This window comes from Cnephaeus nilssonii (genome assembly GCF_951640355.1).
Source record: "Cnephaeus nilssonii genome assembly, chromosome: 11".
Classification (NCBI taxonomy): Eukaryota; Metazoa; Chordata; class Mammalia; order Chiroptera; family Vespertilionidae; genus Cnephaeus; species Cnephaeus nilssonii.
In genome coordinates this window covers 11,988,626-12,011,321 of record NC_137082.1, presented here as the reverse complement: position 1 = coordinate 12,011,321, position 22,696 = coordinate 11,988,626, and the positions used below count along the sequence as shown (strand labels likewise).

Genomic DNA, 22,696 nt, shown 5'->3' with positions numbered 1-22,696 from the left:
CCCATCACCCCTGAAAGTTTCCTCAAGCCCCTTCCCAGTCAACTCCCATGCTCATTTCCCCCTCCAAAAACAAGTGCTATTTTTAACCCACTATTTTTCAAAGCTGTATTTTGAACAATCTTTAAGTCTCTGGTGTGAAGGAGTCAATCTTAGAAAAATAATGAAGAATCCTCATGGTTGGAGTTCAATTTTATCTATACTATATATTCCTTGAATATTTGGCTTTCCTTTCTGCATATGACCAAACTGAATCTTTCTTGGCAAAAATGGATTGCTCTCTCAGCTGTGAACTGTAGTTACCTGTCTTTATCTGGCAACCAGTTAATTTAACATAAATTACCAGATTGTGCCTGTACACTGGTCCTAGAGTATTACTCAGCAGAAAATAGTTTTATGTGATCAAAACGGTGCTTGTTGAACCAGGCAAAACATCCTTAAGGATCAAGTAATTTATTATTTTCATTTCTGAGAGTACCTATTGATGGGAAAATGAGCCATTCTGATAAAAACTAAGGTGTAGCACAATCAGACTGCTTTAGACGTTACTACTACATAAAATACACACAAAAGGATGTTCTTCTATGGCATATGGTCAAGTCCACATTCTCTTATAGGACTGAAAACCTGATAGTCATTCTGCCTCTAGAACACCGGTCGCCAACTTTTTGGACCTCACGGACCACCAGTGGTCCGTGGACCACTGGTTGGTGACGGCTGCTCTAGAATACACTTTTAACATGTTAAGTTGGCATATAATTTGAGCTCAATTATGTTTCTGAGAAATTTCATATACCGAGAAAGAAATAGCACCCAAATGTTAATAGTGAATTAATTGTTTTGGGGTTATGAGATTTTAAGCTGTCTTTGTTTTCTTTATGCTTTGCTGTATTTTCCAAACTTCATACATTGAATATATTTACAATCCAAAATAAATAAAAACTACCATGGGAAAAAACAAAAACAAAACACTAGCCATACCATCCTGCAATGATCCCCATCATACTCTGATTAAGGAGCTACAAAGCCCTTTGTACCTATTTTAATCTTGCTGCTCACCCCAAAGATACATATAACCTGGTTTTTCCAGCAACAAAACACCTTGACATTCCACTTACAACACGTTTGTAAGGATAACAGACAATAAGTAATTCAACTGTTTTAACCCAAGCCCCCTATAATCATGCTTTCTTATTATCTTCAGTGTATTCCTATCTGCCAAGTTTTTTTTAACTTAATCACTGTAATCTGCATTACAAAACCAAGTATGTTGAGTGTGCTTTTTCTATTTACACACAAACCTCTCTCTGCCTCACCCCCAATCAAAAAAGAATCCTGATGTCATCGTCGTTGTTGTGATCATCATCATCACTATCATTACCCAATGTCATCATCATTACCCAATGCCAACTTTATGAAAATCCTTGGTTTAATAACTCACTGGGAATCATTTCTAGTCTTGATATTGCTTGGAAGACTGAGTAAATCCTTTACCACCTCTAAGTTTCCATTTCCTCATCTGTAAAACACAGAAGTTGTTCCAATAATCTTGATTATCCTCTCCCACTCTTTTATGTTGTAATTCTTCAGATCCTGTTATATTCTATATATGGATTTAGTCCCGAAAACACACCTATGATTACAGTCTCCCAACAGGCAGAATATCAATCACAGGTGCAACTATCACTTATTTGATATGCTCACCATTGCCAGGGACCTTGCTAAACACTTCACTATGAAGTAGGAATCATTACCATCCAATGAAAAACCTGATACAGGAACAGAATGGCTCAGAAACTTGCCCAAAGTCACAAATTAGAGAGCTGGGACATAAGCTCAGAAGATGTAGCTCCAGAGCTCATTGAGGTTTATTTCTTTTTTCTTTTCTTTTTTTGTTTTGTTTTTCCATTGATTTTTAGAGAGAGTGGAAGGAAGGGAGCGAGGAAGGAAGAGAAACATCGAAGTGAGGGACACATCAATTGGTTGCCTCCTCTGCATGCACCCTGACCACAGCCAGAATCAACTTGCAACCTAGATATGTGCCCTTGACCGGGAATTGCACCTGAGACCCTTTGGTGCACAGGCTGACACTCTAACCACTGAGCTACTTCATCCAGGGCCAGAGATCATTGAGGTTTAAATCTCCCAGGTACAGGCAAATTCCCTTTGTCCTAAACAGAACACAACACAGATGATTGATAGATATAAAAGGCTAAGTGACCGACTGTACATCCGTCCAACCGTCCGACCAACCGACTGGTACATATGACACCCACTGGCAATTTAAAAATAAACATTGACTCGTGCATGCACGATAAATGTAATTCTCTCGCTGATGCCAATCACATGTGTTTTAATTTTATAATACTATATTATATATACTATTTTGACATGTAATTTTTTGCAGTAACGTAATTACCACACGAATCTTTTTTCTAATTAATTTCCTTTCAATGTGCACGAATCCATGCACTGGGCCACTAGTTGATAGATAGAAAGTCTATACCTCTTATATCTAGGAGACTGAGAACTGAATATAGATATACGTACTATCTCACAGTTATACATCATTAAGAAACAAGCTTACTTTCAAAAGCCTGGCTGACAGTGTGTTTATGCTCAGATATGACTAGCTCAGCTCCATGGTTAGAGCAGTGACTCCAGGACAGGCCTGCAGCTTTGCCTAGAGAACAACTCTGTGCATAAGGAGTAGCCTGGGGGAAGTTCCCCAGTTCCATACAGCTCCCTCCCAAATGGCTAACACCAGACACAAGGGAGAGCTGATGTGAAGGGGGACAAAATCTTTGCACCTAGAAAATATGTCAAAACCACATGATGGACACCTGCTTTCAACCTAACAAGGAGCCACATCACTCCATTCACACACAAAAATAACAGACCTGAGGTAGGCTGATAAAGTAAGCTCAGCAGAAGTCTAAGCTGCTCTTTCTTAAAAAGCATCAAAGAGCTTAAGTATACTTTAAGACCTTAATTTTCACATTTCCAAAGAGAAGTTTTGATCTTCATAATTCAAAGTGCCCTTTCTGTATAAAGGCAGAAATTGTCCCCAAATCAGAAAAAAAAAAAAAGACTTATCTAGGCTTCACACCTACTACCACTCCTTACAGCCTAGTCCAGTAATATAGTCATTTAAAGGTCATTGTTTCTAGGCAGCTAATAGCATCTATTTTTCTTCCTCTAACTATAACTTTCAAGAGTTTCCATTTTTTCTTCTTAAATGAAAAGGATAAAAAACAGTGAGTGAAAAACTCTATCTAATCAAATGTATCCTGATCCTATAGAGGCAGCATAGACTTATTCAAGAGTTTAGATTCTAGGGGAGGATGGGAGTAGGCTGGAAGAGGTTAATGGGGAAAAAGAAGGACCTATGTAATACTTTCAACAATAAAGATTAAAAGAAAAAAAAAGTTTAGGCTCTAGAAAAAAAGAACAAAAAAGCAAGCGCTTGTATTCAAATTACACCCCTCACAAGTTGTGTGACCTTGAATAAATTATTTAGCTCTACAAGCCTGGTCTCCTCATCTGTAAACACTACATTTTAGGGCTAGGGGTTAATGAATAATAGGATGATAGATGCAAAACACCTATAGAACGGGCTCAACACATGGAAGCAGCACCTGCTGCCACTGCCATGTTGGGAGACAGGAAGATGGACTGAGGATGTGGAAAAGGGAGAAACAGAAATGGAAACTATTGACCAGTATTAGTCACTTCTGGGAAATAGGCTTTCTCACACACCACAGTCCCTAATAGGAAAGACTGAAGAGGAGGAAAAAGACTCACCGTAACGATGTGAGCTAAATGTTTCACTTTGTCACCCTCTGGTTAGCTAAAAATGTGCAGTTTATAGGAAGAAATGAAGATTATCCTATGCATCGAGAGACAGAGAAGCAGTCTAAAAGAAATTTCAGAAAGTTATGGTGACTGTATTTTCAGAATGCAAAACTAGGTGACATGGTTAGGAAAAATAATCCCCCCCTAAAAAAAGGGAATTTACTAATCAAAAAGATTTCTAAAACCCCTTCACCTTCACCTTTTCTTCCCAAAACAATGTGTCTGTGCCAGGGACAGCCAGGGAAGACCCAATGGGCCACAGTGGGATGTCTACGCACAGCAGGATGAGGAAGGCTGCAATGCATGACATGTCACAGCCAAGAAGAGTGAGGAGAGCATCCAGCAGGGAAGAGGAGGGTGTCAGGGTGGGGTACCAGAGTACAAGCCGGGCTCAGAGGAGTGTCCCACAGGGAAGGAGGAGCAGCCTTGTACAGGGTGTCAGAGCCCATGTGGAGTAAGGAGGCACCCATGCTGGTAGATGGCCTGGTGCAGAGTGTGGGAGCTCAAGAGGGGTGAGGAGAAAGGATAGCCCAGCAAAGAGAACTGAAATATGTTTGGGGTGAGAAGAATGTCCAAAAAGGGACTGGGAATAGAGTAGCATGGTTACATACAAGGGATTGATCAAATATATTAAGGAAAATGGGAGTTAGGATTCTCACTGTCAAAGAGAGGAGTTACAAATATGGAAAGGAAGAAAGCTAGAATGAACCCCGAGGTGTAGGATTTAAATAGTAGGTATTGGTGTGAACTCACAATTTCCATATATATGTGTGTAGAACTAAATAAAGATGCCAATATGTGCATGTGTATGCATACATATATTCCATAGCTCTATACCCTGAGATAGCATAGAAGCCACAACACTCCAATAGCAATGAGTGCACCTGGCACCCGGATCTTGACTTCTAAATACCCATTCTCCACTACAAAGAATCAGTTCTGTGGAGAAATAGGTGATTCTAGGTCTGGGATAAGGAAAGCACAAAATGTGCCTAGAACATCTTGTTATGTCATGAAGTAAGGAAATGTTAAAAAGAATGATGGATATGTGTAAAAAGGACAGATGTCAGGGCAAAGGGGTTCCTATTGGCCTAATCAGGTCAACTGAGCATGAACATAAATAATGATAACAACATTAAAGTCACAAGCCCATGGTGATAAAAATAAGTAAACTTTAAAAATTAAAAAGCATGGGTACATACTGATAGATATACTTTACAGTGGGAAAACCGGGCAAAAAAATACCAGACTGGGGAAAAATAAGCACTAAGTACAAATAGGTTTCTGAAAAAGCCTTTATTTCTACTTTGTAGAATTCAATCAAAAGAGGAGATAGAGCAAATATTATATTCATATTAAAGTAGCCACATTGTTAGACCATTTAAAGAAATTTGGAAATTCTATTTAATTTTATTAATAATATTTAGGGATGAGATTTAATCAACTTGTCACCAAAGGGGCTAGAATTTCCCACCAAGTTTTCCATTATGTTGGTAAAAACAACAAGTACATTTTCTTTATAGCTTTCCTTTCAAGAATTTCTTGCCAAAAATAACCTTATATCAAGGCACTATGTGGAGTTCTAGTGGGCAAGCAGAATTAACCAGGAAAAGATGTAATACCAAAGAAACTGTAAAAGGTTATACTAGCACAAACACTAGATTACTACTATCCTTCTAAAATCAGTTCTCTCAGCTTAGCAATTCCTAGGGTGCAAATTTTTCAAATATCTGTATGTATAAAGATGAGACAGAAAACACTTGTGATTAAAAGATTATGAATAAATTATTTAATTTCCTTTTCTATTCTTAAAGTTGATTTATAGTTTTAAAATATTGTTCAACAGAACAGGGTGGCAACATTTGTTAGATCCCAATTAAACATGATTCTGAGATATTTCTGATGACACAAGCTTACATAAATAATCTGTGTTTGTTCAAGTATCACAATGAGCTGGTTTGGCTCAGTGGATAGAGCGTCCGCCTGCGGATGGACTGAAGGGTCTGGGGTTTGATTCCAGTGTAGGGCACGTACCTCGGTTGAAGGCTCCTGGCCCAGACCCTGGTCGGGGCACATGCAGGAGGCAACCAATTGATATGTCTCTCTCACATCGATGTTTCTCTCTCTCTGTCTCTCCCCCTTCCACTCTCCCTAAAAATCAATGGAAAAATATCCTTGGGTGAGGATTAAAAAAAAATAGTATCACAATGACAAGAGTCAGTTTTTCACACATACAATATACAACCTAAAACAATAATTTCAATCCATGCAGACTGTTTTGCTATTTTAATAACAGAACTATTAAATTAATAGGACTAACAATACTCAAACTGGTAGTAGTGTTTAATATGTGGCTACTGGGGAATGTTACTAAACATACACCACAAAAGCTATGCCAAAACAAGTCCTAAAAGAGGTATTTTTGCCATTCTTTCTGTTGCAAGCTTTGCACTTGGCTTTGGTCAAAGCTGGCGTAAATAGCTACAGAAATTAGCAATATATTATCAGGAAAATAAGCCCAAGGGAACCAGAAGAACACAGGTGGTACACACGCCAGCAGTAATCCTCTGCTCCCAGGACACCTGAGAGCCTTCAGCATCCTCAGCTATAGCACCTGCTCCTCCAGCTCAGCACAGGTACCACCACAGCATGGGAGGGCTTATCCTTTGCAAACATGCTGACCCTTGCTTGTTCTTCCAGATCTACATTTCCAGGGTTCACACGAAGGACAGAGTAATGGAAAAAATATGTTGTAATTAACTGTTTCAACCCTGCTCTACCATGTACCAATTCATCAGAATTGCTAACACTAGCAGGAAGTATCTTTCCTTCCCCTTTTCTCTCTGTTCCAACTAAGCACTGTGATAAGGAAATGTAAAGGGGAAGGAGGCATTTATCTGTTGAATTACGTATCTAGTACAAAGACGTGCAAATATCTGACAAATATCCTCTTCTTTAAACCTCACAGTAGCCCTGGCCAAGTAACTCAGTTGGTTAGAGCATCATCCAGATATGCCAAGGTTGTGGGTACAATCCCTAGTCAGAGCACATACAAGAATCAACCAATGAGTGTGGGTAAGGGTGGAACAGGCCAGTCTCTCTCTCTCTCTCTCTCTCTCTCTCTCTCTCTCTCTCTCTCTCTCTCTCCCTCTCTCAAATCAATAAATAAAAATTTTAAAAAATAAAATAAACACCACAGTAATCATGTGTTCATAGACTGTCTTCCCTTTTTACATATTAAGAAATACTCATTCCAGTAACTGGATCAATAAGACATCTGAACAAAAATGAATTCCAATCATCCAAAAGCTTTAAAACCCAGATAAATCTGCCAAAGCTTGTACTTTTGTTTTGCTTTGTTGTTGTTTTGGAGGGGATCCTTTGGGCCCTATCACCTTTATATTTTTCATAAATATAAAGGTCCCATCAAAAAGTTACCTCTGGCCCTAACTGGTTTGGCTCTGTGGATAGAGCATCGGCATGTAGACTGAAGGGTCCCAGGTTCGATTCCTGTCAAGGGAATGTACAGTGGGGGGTGTGCAGGAGGCAGCTGATCGATGTTTCTCTCTTATCAATGTTTCTAACTCTCTATCCCTCTCCCTTCCTCTCTGTGAAAAATCAATAAAATATGTTTTAAAAAAAAGTTACCTCTGTTCATGGAGGTCCATTACACTATTCACTCTACTTTTGTAAGTTTAAATTTTCTATAACAAAAAAATAATAATTAAGGAAAAACATTATCTTAAACATAAAGCCAACCAAAAAAATACCTCTTATCCCTAGTGACAAATGAAATTCAAATCTTTTAATTCACACAAATCTTAAGATTTCTGGATATTTAAAGCCAGAATGAAAAAGCCAGGCATGCCAAGCCAACAATGAAACAGAAAATCAAACCAACACCAAAGTCAAAACATTTCACATTCCTCCCACTCTCACATTCAGACACATTCAGACTCTAGACACAGACACACAACACACACACAACACACACACACACACACACACACACGCGTGCACATACACACACACACACTGCACACTTCACAATGAAAGATTCCACCTGTCCCTTTCAGATAAAGCCACATATGGGTGCCGGCCTGACACTAGCCAAGCTCAAGCTTTTATTGAAAAACTAGAGGCCCCATGCATGAATTCGGGATGGGGCTGGGCCTGTTGGGAGGAGGTTGGCCAGATGACCCGCCTGGATCAGGGCCCAATCAGGGCCCCTGATCAGGGCCAGGACGGCTGGGGAAGGGGCCACAGGCAATTGGCCAGTGGGCCCTGCCCCCGATTGGTGTTGGGGGCCGAATGGGGGCGGGGCCAGCCATGAGGAGGGGCTGTGGGCGGTCTGCCAATCGGGGCCAGCCATCTGGGGGCGGGGCCATGGGTCGTTGGATGGCCAGCCTGGCCCGATTGGGGTGGGGGGCGCCAATCTAGGGTGAGGCCAGCCAGGGGAAGGGGCTGTGGGCTGATCAGGATGGTGGGAGCCCATCAGGGGCGTGGCCAGCCAGGGGCGAGGGGCTGCAGGAGGTTGGCTGGGCAGCCCTGCCCCCTATTGGGGTAGGGGGATAATCAGGGGGGAGGGGCTGAGGGCCTATCGTGGTGGGGTGGGCTGATGGGGGCGTGGCTGGCAGGGCAGGAGGGGTGGGGGAGGAGGGGAGGGGGCGTTTGGTCGACAGGCCCGGCTCTTGATCCGGGTGGGAGAGTCCGATCAGGGGCAGGCCGGCAGGGGGGAAGGGCCTTGAGGTTGGCCGCGGGCCCCACCCCCTTTCCAGCGGGTCTGGTGGGCGTCATAGCAACTGGTTGTTAGATCATTATGGCCATTACCGTAGCTGCCTTTTTATATATATAGATAATCTTAGCAATAGAGGCAAGGTTATTTCCACCTTCCATCCTATAATATGGAGCACTAAATATAGCTATTTATGAATAACAGACTTACTTTCTATACTATCCATATGTACTTCCAATTTCAGAAAGTGTTTCTTCCTCATCTATCCTTGAAAGAAGTATACTATAAAACAATTTCTCATTTCCTAGTCAAAAACTACCACTCAAATTAAAGATAAGACAAGCATATTCAAGACATAAAGGTATAGCTATTATCATAAATTTAAAAATATCAAAGCCATTAAGCTAAACACTTTTGTAATTAAAAATCAGAAACCAGATTCCTAGCAATGTATAAGATTTCTTATATCTGCCCCTTCCCAAATGAGGACTGATTGTTTTCCTACATTTACCCATTTATTTAACCTAAATTTCAAGCTTAGATACAAGACAAATCATTAATACATTTATTTGTGATTTTTCAATTTAAAGGATTATCATACCCATCCTACCTAATAAGACAAATATGCAAATTGACCATACCTCCGACACACCCACAAGCCACACCCACCATCCAATCAGAGCGAGTATGCAAAATAACCCAAACCAAGATGGCTACAGCCACAGAGAGCAAAGTTTCCTAGGTAACAGAGGAAGCCAAGCTTTCCGCCTGCCCTTGCCAGGCCTAAGCCTCCACTCAAGCTACAAAATTTCAATTATAGAAGGTAAACAAATTCAAACAGAAATGGCGGCAGAATGGAGCTTGAGAGAGCAGGCCAGGGTTGCTCCCGGTAACAGGGGAAGCAAAGCTTTCCGAACACCCTCGCCGGGCCCACCTGCTTAAGGCTACAAAGTTTCAATTATAACCCCAACAGAAATGGCTGCCGGCCGCGAAGGGAGCCCCAAGCTTGACTCCGCTCCAGGCTACAAAGTTTCAATTGTAGAAGATAAATAAACCCCAGATACCAGGGCCTCCGCTTGGGTTGCCAGGGGGCATGGCTGGCCTGCAAACCACCACAGGCCCCTCGCTCAGGCCGCCCCATGCCCCAAGGGAACCCCACCCTGATCAGGGACACCCTTCAGGGCAAACCATCTGGCCCCCACCCCTGTACCAGGCCTCTATCCTATCTAATAAAAGAGTAATATGCAGATTGATCATCACTGCAACACACAATATAGCTGCCCCCATGTGGTCAAAGATCCTGCCCCCATGTGGACACAAGATGGCCACCACAAGATGGCCAGCAGGAGAGGGCAGTTGGGAGGCACCTGGCCTGCAAGGCAGGGCAGTTGAGAAGGACCAGGCCTGCAAGGGAGGGCAGTTGAGAGGGATCAGGCCTGCAAGGGAGGGCAGTTGGAGGTGGTCAACCCTGCAGGAGAGGGCAGTTAGGAGTGACCAGGCCGGCAGAGGAGGGAAGTTGGGGGCAAACAGGCTGGCAGCAGAGTGGTTAGGGGGTGATCAGGCTGGCAGGCAGAAGCGGTTAGGGGCAATCAGGAAGGCAGGCAGGCAAGCAGTTGGGAGCCAGCAGTCCTGGATTGTGAGAGGGATGTCCGACTGCCCGTTTATCGGGCCTAAACGGGCAGTCGGACATCCCTCGAGGGGTCCCAGATTGGAGAGGGTACAGGCTGGGCTGAGGGACAACCCCCCTCTGTGCACGAATTTCGTGCACCGGGCCTCTAGTACTATATAAGATATAAAGCGCTTAAAAGCCTTAAAGTCCATGTTGAATCCTAAATGGATAAAACTTAAAACTCCTTCTTGTCATCTGCCCACAAACCAGGCCCCCCCTATAACCAAACATCTGATTGCATTGGGATTAATTGATCTGAAACTATTCTATGCATCATACTTTCAATTATAATTAACATTTTTACAAATCCATCAGGTTTTTATTTAATCCTTTTCGTTTCTCATCTAGAAGTCTTAATAGTACATCAACCTTTAACTTAGTCAAATGAGCAGGGGACTGGCTAGTTGTACCTTTTAGGACCTCAGATTTCCTGCCTCAACTTTACTTCACTGACTTAACAAAATATTTATTGAGCATCTACTGTGTGCCAAAACAGTGTTCTAGGCCCTAGAGCTACAACAATGAACAAGAGACAAGACATGGCATGCCCTAACCGGTTTGGCTCAGTGGTTAGAGGGATCTCAGGTTCAATTCCTGGTGTACCTCAGTTACAGGTTCGATCACCATTCCCTCCCTCCTCCCTCCTCCCACCCCCATCCGACCCCCCATTGGGGTGCATGTGAATGCAACCAATCAATGTGTCTCTCTCATATCTCTCTCTCTCTCTCTCTCTCTCTCTCTCTCTCTCTCTCTCTCTCTCTCTCCTTTCCCACACTTCCCTCCCTTCCACTCTCTCTAAAAATCAATGGGAAAAAATATCCTTGGATAAGGATTAAAAGAAGAGAGAGAGACATGGCCCACGGATTTTACAATGAATTAGAGGTCTGAGGATGGGCAGCAGTTAGGAGTCAGCCAGTGAAAAAGAAAAGGACAGAGGCTAGTCTGTGCTGGAAACCAGGTGAAGGCCCACAAGGCTGGAGGGAAGGGAGAGGAATAGCACAATGAAGCTGGAGAGGGAGGCAGAGACCAGATCACTCAAGAAAGGCCTTATAAGGTAAAATAAAGAGTTTGAATTTTATCTTTTTTTAAAATATATTTTTATTGATTTCAGAGAGGAAGGGAGAGGGAGAAAGAGATAGATCAATGATGAGAAAGGATCATTGATCAGTTGCCTCCTGCACATCCCCACTGGGGATCGAGCTGGCAACCTGGGCATGTGCCCTTGATGGGAATCAAAGCCGGGACCCTTCAGTTTGCAGGCCAACACTCTATCCAATGAGCCAACCCAGCCAGGGCTGAATTTTATCTTAAGAGCAATGAGAGCCACTGAAGAGTAGGAGACAAAACTCATCAAGACAGACAAATACTGTACTTTCTGGCGTATAAGACAACTGGGCGTATAAGATTTTCCTGGGTTAAAAAGTCGTTTTATACGCCAGAAAATACGGTATATTGGACTATATTGATGGGATTAGATATAATGGATTAGATATATTGGACTACCGTATTTTCCGGCGTATAAGACGACTTTTTAACCAAGGAAAATCTTATACGCCCAGTCGTCTTATACGCCGGAAAATACGGTACTTCCTGAGTACCTACTAAGTACCAGTCTTCTAAGTCTGACACTCTTCAAGATGTAAGGGAAGAGACCTCAGCATGTAAATAAATACATCCCTCCTCCATTGGTCCCAAGACCATCTGTTATTAAGAAACTCAGGTCATTGTTCATCACCATCATTATGACTCTGTTCAGGAGATAAACAGCAGAAACATTCCCTATAAACATGAACACCACCACTACCACTAATCCCTGCCAAGAACAGGCACAACCAATGGGCCCAATGGGGTAAGACATTAAACTAAATGTCCTTTCAAAAATTTAAAATTTTTTTGCTGTCTTAAATGTCTACAATTAAAATATATTTGCTATTATTCCTGGCAATTAAGGGATGTTAACACCAACTGAACACCAGCTGAACTGACCCCCAATTGAACATATCCATCCAGGAGCATAAAATCAGTCAAAACTCTAAGAAAATAGCCAAATCAGGCAAATGCAAAGCCAAGTTGTAATTGTTTTTCTTTTATCACAGGCCCCCAAATATAAAAATTTTCTAAGTACCTACCTGTCTTTAATCACTACCATTATCACTCAACATTTAGATAAATACTTTTGAAGTTCCACTGATACCAGGAAAAAAAAGTCAAATTGTCAAATTTTATCACTCGAGTTGCAGGAGTCCAGCAGGTTTTACATGTTATATTTTTCTATTTCCTCATTCTTTAGCATTCTCTTCATTTTCTGATAATGTTTTGAAGGAAACAGGGCGGGGAGGGGGCGGAATCCTGTGCTGACATCACACACCTCCTAGTCATCCAGGGACCATCCTGGCAGCCCATTTCTCATCACTACCTATCATCTTGTGCCTGTGCTATGGACTAAGGAGGCGTGGGGAAACAGGAGGCTCTGGTGAATAAAGAATTATCAGCTGGTGTTCAAAGAACCAGAAAGAAAAATATACTTAATACCAAAGGACCAGAATAGACATTTCTCCAAACAAGACATACAAATGGCCAATAAACACATGGAAAGATGCTCAAGAGTATTGGTCATTAAGGAAATGCAAAGCAAAATCACAATGAGCTATCACTTTACACCTACTAGGATGCCTATACCTCTACTCAAAAAAAGAAAATAACAGTGTCAGCCAGAATGTAGACAAACTGGAACTCTCATACATTGCTGTTGGGAATGTAAATTGGTGCCACCACTGTGGAGAAGCCTAGCAGGTCTGAAAAAAATTAAATAGAATTACTGAATTACTATGTGACCCAGCAATTCCACTCCAAGGTATATACCCAAAAGAAGTGAAAACAGGGACTCAAACACATACTTGTACACCAAAATTCATAGCAGCATTATTCACACTAGACAAAAAGTAAAAACAATTCAAGTCTTCATCAACAGATGAGTACATACAATGGAATATTATTCAGCCGTAAAGAATGCAGTTCTGATATATGCTAATGCTACCACATAAATGAACCTTTAAATCATCATGCTAAGTGGAATAAGCCAGACACAAAAGGACAAATAGTATACGATTCACTTATATGAAGTATCCAGAAAAGGCAAATTCATAGAGACAGAAACTAGATTGGTGGTGGTTGGGGGGGGGGGGGGGGGTGTTATTGCTTAATGGTACCAGAGTTTCTGTTTAGGGTGATGAGAATAGTGGTGATGGTTGTATTACATTGTGAATGTAATTAGTGCCACTGAATTGCACACTTAAATTATCAAAATACATGGCAAACTTTATGTTATATAGATTTTGTCACACGTACACACACACAAAAAACAGCAAGGAAAATAAAAGTGCAAAGTAGTTTGGGGCAAAATGAATACCAAGTCACTTCAAAATCAGAATTAATACAGGAAGCATTCCTTCCCCCATTGTAAATGCAATCTAACAATGAAGAGGCTAACTTGCCCAGGCAAACAGTCTATTCACTCATATCACTGAATAATTTAAGTGCATATAATATAGTAGGCACTATCCTAGGCACAAAGAAATTACAATCCAGAAAACTTCCCTATCATTACTCTATAAATTATGAGGATATGGATAAAATAAGCTTTTATTAAATAATTAAAAGAGTAAAAAAAATTTAAAGAGTAAATGCTTTTATTTAAAATACACAGATTCAAAATAAGTACATCAAGAATCCTAAAGCCAGTCTACTATCATCTTTGCTCCATCTGGTTTAACTTCCTTAAATTGGCAATTTTGTCATTTTTCTGTACTGGAACAAAAGATTTTTTTAAACTACACAAACATGACCACAACACATTTAGAAAAACACTATTTTCTGACCTTCATCAGCCAACAGTCTACTGATCAGAAAATATAAACATCACAATCATGAATACAATTTAGTCTTGGCACCTAAAAGCAGAACTTCTCAAAATGGGTCAATTTGCAGTTCTATGAGGAAAAAAAAGTCCCGTTTTTCCAGCTTTCCAAGTTTAGGGGTGTTCAACATGAGAATTAAGCAAAAGATTACATGTCTATTAATCATACTTTGAGGACCACCTGGAGGGTGAAGAAACGTTCCCTTTTTGCTGGCATTTAAATGTTTTACAGCTCTTTAATAATAATAAACAGTTGTGCTCACTAGTATACCCTAGATTAAGTTTTGAAACACAACACTGAGCTTTCCGACAATGTACACTTTCCTGTACCTGATGCTACACATTTTTCATCTTCGTAATTAGGCCACTAATTGCCTCAAGAGCACTGTTTATAATTGATGACAGTAACTAAGGTACCTTAGAAACAATGACCAGGTTTCCTTCTGATTGCTGCAAAGTACCTGCATATTTCTGTAACCTGGGAAGGAGGAGGAACAATACCTAGAGTCTAATAATTGCTTACTCAAACTAACAAAAGAAGGGAGGCAAAGGGGGAATTCGAGAAGAGATAGCACTTTAAATTATTCAGTGTGATTCCCATGCTTGGGAAAACACTGAATTCATGGGATCAGCAGGAGGTATGAATGTTCTCCAGTATAAAGCCACAATATAAAAAGAATTACTGGGTCAAAATGTAAAATTCATTTTCATGTAACATCCGGTTACCTACTAGTAGAGGACTGAGGATGGGGCAGGAGCTGAGTCCAGGGCTCTATTTCATTCTTAAAAGAAAAAGAGTGATGCTAGAAAAAAGGACTGATTTAGCAGATTGAAACTTAAAAGGACTACCCAGAAGATAAAAGGGGAGGGGGGGAATCTTAACATCCAAAACAAATTTCCATAAAATTCTTTTAATTTTTTCCTTTGACCAAGAAAACACAATTTTCTTTTCCCCTGCCTTTCTTTGTCACAACAATTTCAAAGATAGACTTCAGTACAGAAATTCATATGTCCTAAAACAAAAGCATTGCAGTATGAACTTTGCCATTCACCCCAAAAAGTGAAACTGTGAAGTCTGATGATTACAAGCACTGCACCATTCCATCAGTACCACAGAATCTACAGCTCAGTATTTCATTAGAGGTGGGAGACTAAGTGAATGAGAAATCTGAATTTATTTTTTAATGGGGTGTCTTTTAATAGTGACAGAAGTCACTATTCCTTTTTATACTTCAAGGTTCAACTCACACTTGCTCAGAATAATGTTAATATCAGATCTAGAAGGGGCCCTAGAATCTGTCCAATTACCTAAGTTCAGAGATGAGAAAATAAGTAAAAGTTTATATCTAGTTACTGGTAAAGTCAGACTGGAGCCCAATCCTCCTAACTCTCGGTGTAATACTAGTATTACATCTAGTAGGACATCTCCTATGGTTATAAATAATAATTAAAAATATGGAGCTTTGTGTCAAGTTCTATGTTAAGCCATTTTACATGCGTATTACATTTAATTCTTACAACACTCAGAAAAAGAGTAATACTCTATTTGGAAGATAAAATTGAAAATGATTTGCCCACTCAGGGCTGATTCAAACCCAGGTCTGGCTGATTTCTAAATTAAAGTTCAGTCTTATTCTACCATGGCCTACAGGGTCCTGACCCCTCCTACCATTCTAACCTCATATCCTACTACTCACAAAATCCAGTCACCATCACTCAAGCCTTTACATGTGCTGAGTGCCCCCCAAACCCACCCCAACCACCACCCCCAGACCTGTGAGTGACTGGTTCTACCCTTTCAAGTCAAATATCACCTCTTCAACCAGTTTTTCCCTAACCACTCAATCTGAAACAGTCCCTCAGTCACTCCCACCACTATCTGAAATTATCTTGTATACTGGCTGTCTCCCATTAGAATAAAAGTATCACAAGGACAAGAATTTCCAGAAATGTTCCACCATATTCATTTCTAGACTGCCCAATACACAAAAGAGTACCTGATAAAAGGAGACACTCAAAAAATTGTTGAATAAAGGAATGAATACCTGTGCCATTAGGGTATCATACAATAAGTAGTTCATTACATACTATCTTCTATTTTTTTGCAGTTGTTTCTTGTGAGTAATCTTGTCTAGTAATCTTATAATTTTCTGCTTTTGGCAAGTCAATGACTCGACATGGGTTTATATGATCATCTATTTTTAAAAAGCAGTCAAAAGTCTAGAATTCAAATAACTCCCATAGTTGGCAATGTGATAGGTAGATACTCAAATACTGTATTAAATACTGCATTATTGACCCACAGATCTTCAATTCCTTTAATATTCTCACAACCTTCTACAAAAATAAAAAACCCTACCAGTGTGTAAAGAAACACATTCTTTTCTTTGGCTAGTAATAGAAACTAAAGAGTAACTCCCTTTCACTAACAGCACACACAAGCCTCCCTCTTCTCGTGATAGCGCCAATAATTTCTTTTAAGCCAACACCCCATCTGTTTGCTTCAGATTATCTTTTATCATGACCAACGTTAACCTCCAGTTTTCTGTTTCTTTGACAGGCCTCAGCAGCATCACATTCCTCACTTACTGCTTGCTAAAGTTTTGCTTGCTTTTTATGGTTCCATGTGCTCAACACACCTTCCATGATCTAAAAAACTGTAAAATTGGGGCAAGTAGGTCAGTAGCGTTTTGGCTTCTATGGCTTTGGAATTCCTACTCCCTTGAGAGCTCTAAAGAGTCATGGCAACACAAAGAGACCTTCCTTCCTGGTGATTTATTTTACGCTGCTCCCTCTGGCCTGTCAAGCACAGGGTAGGAAACTGGATTGGAGCAGAATTGTCTACTGGCTTGAATAATGATGGCCTGGAAAAGTAACTGATACTGTCTGAACGGCTGCCTCCAAAGATTGTCCAAGTCTAGCAGATTTTCACTGTTACAGACATTTCAACTCCAAATCCATGACCTTGTTTCCAACATAGCAAAAGAGAACATAAAACATGACCAAAGTCCTGGTCAAAAGGGTACTGTTCAGATTTATAACTTCGGCCTTCTAAGAAGAATGACATGACGCAATACTCAAAGAAAATATGTGAGTGTGCATATGCAGGCACATATGGAAGGAGGGGGTGTCTTTAACAGGGTGAGGCTTCTTAATTTTCTAAAATAAAATAACCCACATTTCACCACATTTATTTCATTCCAGAAAAGCTCAGGAACTAAGTGCATTGAGGCATTTAGAGCGCATTTTCATGTGAGAAGCAATGACAAAAGGCTATTTTCATACAATAGTAAACTGAGGGGAATCTGAAATTTCCTGTGGTTATTAGAAAAAGTTACATTTGATTATATAAAACATGTATCTTATCTAAAATCTTAGGTCAAATATTTGTACAGAGTGTGAATGAATTCTCAACTTTCTATATGTAAACAACTTTCTATACAATTTCTTCACACTGGACAAACATAAAAACAACTCATTAAAACTTTGACTAAGATGTAGTTCTAGTTTTTCAAGCAGCTTTGTTTTTTGTGCCAAGTATAAGATCAGAGAACCAAGCGACTTGCTCAAGGTCATCTGGTCAAGTCAGGTGGGATCAGAATTACTGGTTCCTGCTTTCCAAAAGCCAGCCATAAATCAAACTTTTCTTGGAACTAAGCAGGCCAAAAGGGAAAAACTATTCTCCATTTCCTTTCTTCAATAATCAAAGGACAAAAGAAAAATTAGTTTAAATGATAGAGCTGCAATTAATAAAATTTCATCAATGCATAAAGGCAACTCTCTCAAAATTGGCAACATTTAACAATTTGCAAAGGTCAGTTAACTTCTATATAACCTTCCCATATGATGGCATCATAGACTTATTAAAGTTTTTTTAAATCAGCACTTCATATATGCATCTATAAATAGTTCACGTATCTTTTTTTTTTAAATATATTTTATTGATATTTTACAGAGAGGAAGGGAGAGGGATAGAGAGCTAGAAACGTCGATAAGAGAGAAACATCGACCAGCCGCCTCCTACACATCCCCCACCGGGGACGTGCCCGCAACCAATGCACATGCCCTTGACCGGAACCGAACCCGGGACCCCTCAGTCCGCAGACCGACGCTCTATCCACTGAGCCAAACCGGTTTCGGCTCACGTATCTTCTAAAAGACCTGGTCAGACTGGAATATGGAAGTACTCTGAGCTCTTAGGTCTTTTCGAAGGTAAAGGATCATAAATAAGTTCAAAGTTTTCTTCAGAACCCTGAAAGGAACAGGGAGATTTCAACAGTGCAGGTAAAATTAGTGATTAAATAAACAAGAATCACTCAGGCTATGGGGCTGAGAGGACTAGAAAAAAAGGAGGCATTTTTATCACCCTATCACCTTCCTCTTCCTTTTTCAAATCCACCATTTCCATCACACTTTCTGCCCCATCCTTTTCATTGCTACTTTTAAACTGCTGATAAAAAAAAAAAGAACATTACTTTTGAATTAACAACAAAAACATAATGTCCAATGAAGCCATGTTTTAAAAAATACTATTTGGATTGGGATGGGGATATTAAAGTAGCTAAGAGTACTTTGTATTTGTTACAAATACACTATCGTAATATTTAGTAATTTTCCTCACGTCCAATCTCCTCAGTCAAATAGTACCATCACCCCATTTCAGATGACCTCAGGTCCAGGAAAATTTCCCTTTGCTCTGAAACTATGAGTCACTGATATTAAAAGCTGACATTATATCTCAAAAGTACTAAGTTAATGGCTAGGGTGAAATCGTGGCTGGGTCATATGATAGGAACAACTTTAAAACTTTTATAACCAACAATGATTTTTCTCATCTCAAATTCAAGTCTACCTATTTCTGAATACAGTTATAAAACACACTTGGAGTGATGGTTTCTCTTTAGCCCTTGAGCAAAATGTGGCCACAGGGTATATAAAGCAAATCAAAAGCGAGGACTGGAAAAAAATTAAACCTGGAAGGAAATACAAGTCTGACACTTTCCATTCTGCCAGAAAACAATTGTCATTACTTGGAAGTATATTAGGTTGAGCCATACCAAACTGCCATTATATACAACTGTATTTTCCCTGCAAAAACAGAAATTTCATATGGTTTGACCTAATGTTATTTTCTAAGCTCATTTTAATAATTATCTCAGATAAGGTCTTCATATCCCAAAGCACATAAAACCTTCTAGTTTTCTAGACTGCCTGAACCTTTGGAAAAGTTTTGCCACGCCACTGTCCAAACCTGGTCATTTGAAAAATTAAGCTCATTAACAAGAAAGCCAAGTAAAAACCACCAAACTGGCTGAATGTAACCATGCTTTCATGAAACCTAAAACCACGCCACATCCTCTTCCACTAACAGAATTTAAATCCTAAGCAGATCTGCCTTTTAGAAGACTTACATTTAAGGAGATACACTGAAAAATTTAAGTGCTTGACAGCCTTTTCCGTTATTAGTAATAAAGGAATCTAAGCATGGTAAAAGCCCATCACTTTTCACTGGGGTTCCACTGACCCAAAAATCTACCACTAAGGAATTTTAATTAAGTTTATAAGTTCCATTTCTGTTGGAGAATTTGGCCTCTAACTCTTCTAATCAAAAGGGGGACTGCTATCCCAGTGGGATACATTTTTCCATTTAGATATGGCTGATTTATGCACCCACCGCAGAAATAACCTGTCACTTTCACAAAAGGGGTTATGGCTCCAAGACTGCCTCTAGGTCCAAATCCATCATTTCACACCCATTTTTATCAGAGTCTAATATCCAATATGCTAATGAGCTATTCTCAATTAATTCTATTAATTACTCAACCTGTTCCTGTTCTGCCAAAACTCCTATCTACTGGATGCTTTTCCTAAGACACCTCATAAACTGCTAGGGCAATCTGATGTTGCCTTTTCTATCTTCCTAGACCTAGTTATAGTACAAACTATCAAGTGAAATATGCTTTTAAAAAAATCAGGAGAATCTCCTGCTCCATCTAGAAACTTCTCTATTTAGCTAGTTCAGTGTTGATAAGTCAACAGGCACTAGTCACTACTACAATCTTACAGGGCATTTCTCTATAATTAATTAAACCATCAACCTTTTCCTAACATCCAAATAATCCACTTTGTCTACCAGAATTTACTCTCCTTGCCCCACCCTCAACATCTCCTGATCATTTTTCACCCTAAACTGAAGTTTTTCTCTAGCGCCCCAAGGTGATGCCAAGCCAGGCAAACACATTCCTGAAACCTTCCATTTACTCCCTTCTTTCTAAAGTGTTTGTGGTTTTTTTTTAAGGAAAACTATGCATCAGGTACAGTGATAAATGTTTTAAAAGGAAATTTATCTACTTCCATCCTTAAAACCCTATGCGTTTAGGATCAGTATCCCATTTTACAGAGGAGAAAAACTGAGGTTTAATAACTAACCCAAGGTCATACAGGCCAGGGACTCAAATCCAAGTCTGACCTCAATGTCCTCTGACCTTGACCCTCTTGCTATAGTTCTTTCTAATCTCTGGTCACGTCCTGGATGTCTGCTCTGTGGTCTTATAAAGTCTTGGGCAGGGTTCAGCTTCTTCAGTGGCTTATCTTTCCTTTAAAGGACATGCCTTTGAGAAGAATGAGTAACCATCCCATCTATTCTCCATTCTCCTCCGTCCCACCTGACACCACTTCCCCAAGGCCCTTATCATATCTCATTCTCTAGGGCCAATTTAAATGTCCCCTCTGACCCCAGAGCAGGCACCAGAGAATCCTTCTACCATCAAGGCTCGGAGTGGGCAGAAGTGAAAGAAAAAGGAAAAGCGCCCACAGCATCTGAAGTCTTCACTCAGGAGGAAACGGTGGCAGAGGACCAAGAAGGGTGTGAGGTTTTGAGACGTGGTGGTGGGTAGTGAGGGGTGTTAAGGCGGAAGGCTGGGGGGCGGGGGGGGGGTAGGTAGTGACAAGTGTGCCCTTGGGGGTGGACGGGGCGGGGCGGGGCGGGGTGGGGCAAAGATAGGGAGCCGGCCAGGACGCTCACGCGGTTCGTGGATTGAATGGGGAGTGGACGTCCATACGGGAAGGGGGGTGCCACCGGGCGAGAAAAGCGATCCGGTCACTTAGAAGAGAATGTGTGTGTTGGGAGGAGGGCTGGGGGTGGGTGTACGGGGGAAAGTGGAGGGAAGGAAGGGTAGGGTGATGAGCAGGAAACGGTTTAGTCACGGGGAGGCAGGAGGGGGAGGATGGACTTGCTACCAGGAAGGTGGGGCGCCTCCAGACCCGGGCACGGGGTCTCGCGGCTCGGCGCACGGAATGCCAGGAACGGGGGCTGGAGGGGACCCCGGGGCAGGGGGCGCGGGAGTTCCCGAGCCGAGAAGCGGGAAGTGAGGGTTCTAGGGAGGGGAGGGCGGGAACGGGGGCGTCCCGGCACGAAGGAGGGCTGCGTGAAAGCGCGTCGCGCTCGCGCGGGGATGGGGTTAGGAGGGCAGCAGGCGGCGGGGGTGGGGAGGGAGTTTCGGGGCGCAGAGGGCGGGAACGTCCAGGAGTCTCCCGAGGGCCAGGCCGGGGTCCCCGTAAGCTTTCTGTTTCCCAGGCTCGGGGTCGCCTCCGGGCCGGGGATCCAGCGCGGACCGGGGTCCTCTCAGGACGAGGCGGGGGTTCCCGGGGTCCCCTCGAGGCCACAGCGGCGCCCCCCGACCCCCGTCTTACCTATGCCCGGCGCCACATAGACGAAGTAGAGCAGCGAGGACGAGAGCGAGAAGAAGAAGAGCGCGGCGAGCAGCGAGCGGCGCGGCAGCCGCAGCAGCCCCCGGCGGACGCGCATGCTGCAGCCGGCGGCCGCCTGAGGGCCGGGCCGGGCCTGCTCCCGCCGCTTCCCGTCCGCCGCCGCCTCGGCCTCCGCCGCCGCCGCCTGGGCCTCGGCCACCACCTCCCGGGTCTCGCCGGCCGCCGCTCGCCGCCGCCTCGCCGCTCCCAGCCGCCGGCCGCCGCGGGCCGGGACACATGAAGCGAGCAGGGGCCGGAGCGGCCCGGAGGGAGCGCAGCGGCGGGGGCGGAGCGGGCGGCGGGGGCGGGGCGGGGCGGGCGGCGCGGACGGGAGGGGCGGGGCCAGCGCCGCCGGGCCCCGGAGCCAGAGACCCGCGCGCGCGCTCACGCCCGGCCGGTCCGCTGCCCGGCGGCACGCGGGGGAACGTCGCCAAATGGCGACAGCCCCTCTCCGGGCGCGGCCACCGCCCAGGCTTTCGGGGAGCGTCGCTCAAGTGCGCGTTGGCTCCGCGCTTGGGCGCCCCCAACTCGGGAGCCCGAGGGGCCATCTGCAATGCCTGAAGCGGCTGGTCGCCAAGCGCCGCGCAAGATCTGGGATTGTAGATGGGGAGCTCGCTAGACACGTTCATTCATTCACCCATTCACTCATTCATTCAATTCTCCATTTATGGAATGCCAGACACCGTTCTTGATGCTGGGGAGGCTACAAAGAACAAAACAGACAAAATCTGTGTCTTCTTGGAACTTACATTCAAATGGCAGGAGAAAAAGAAAC

General features: G+C 42.4%; 1 protein-coding gene across 1 annotated transcript in view; it reads right to left on the bottom strand.

Moving 5' to 3' along the window:
• The window catches only part of B4GALT5 (beta-1,4-galactosyltransferase 5), a 79,260-nt gene extending 57,088 nt beyond the window's left edge, over positions 1–22,172 (bottom strand). Inside the window, exon 1 of the mRNA XM_079784740.1 lies at positions 21,865–22,172. Coding sequence (XP_079640866.1) covers positions 21,865–21,979 — 115 coding nt within the window. The 5' untranslated portion in view covers positions 21,980–22,172. The remainder of the gene's footprint in view (positions 1–21,864) is intronic.
• Between the last annotated feature and the right edge of the window lie 524 nt (positions 22,173–22,696).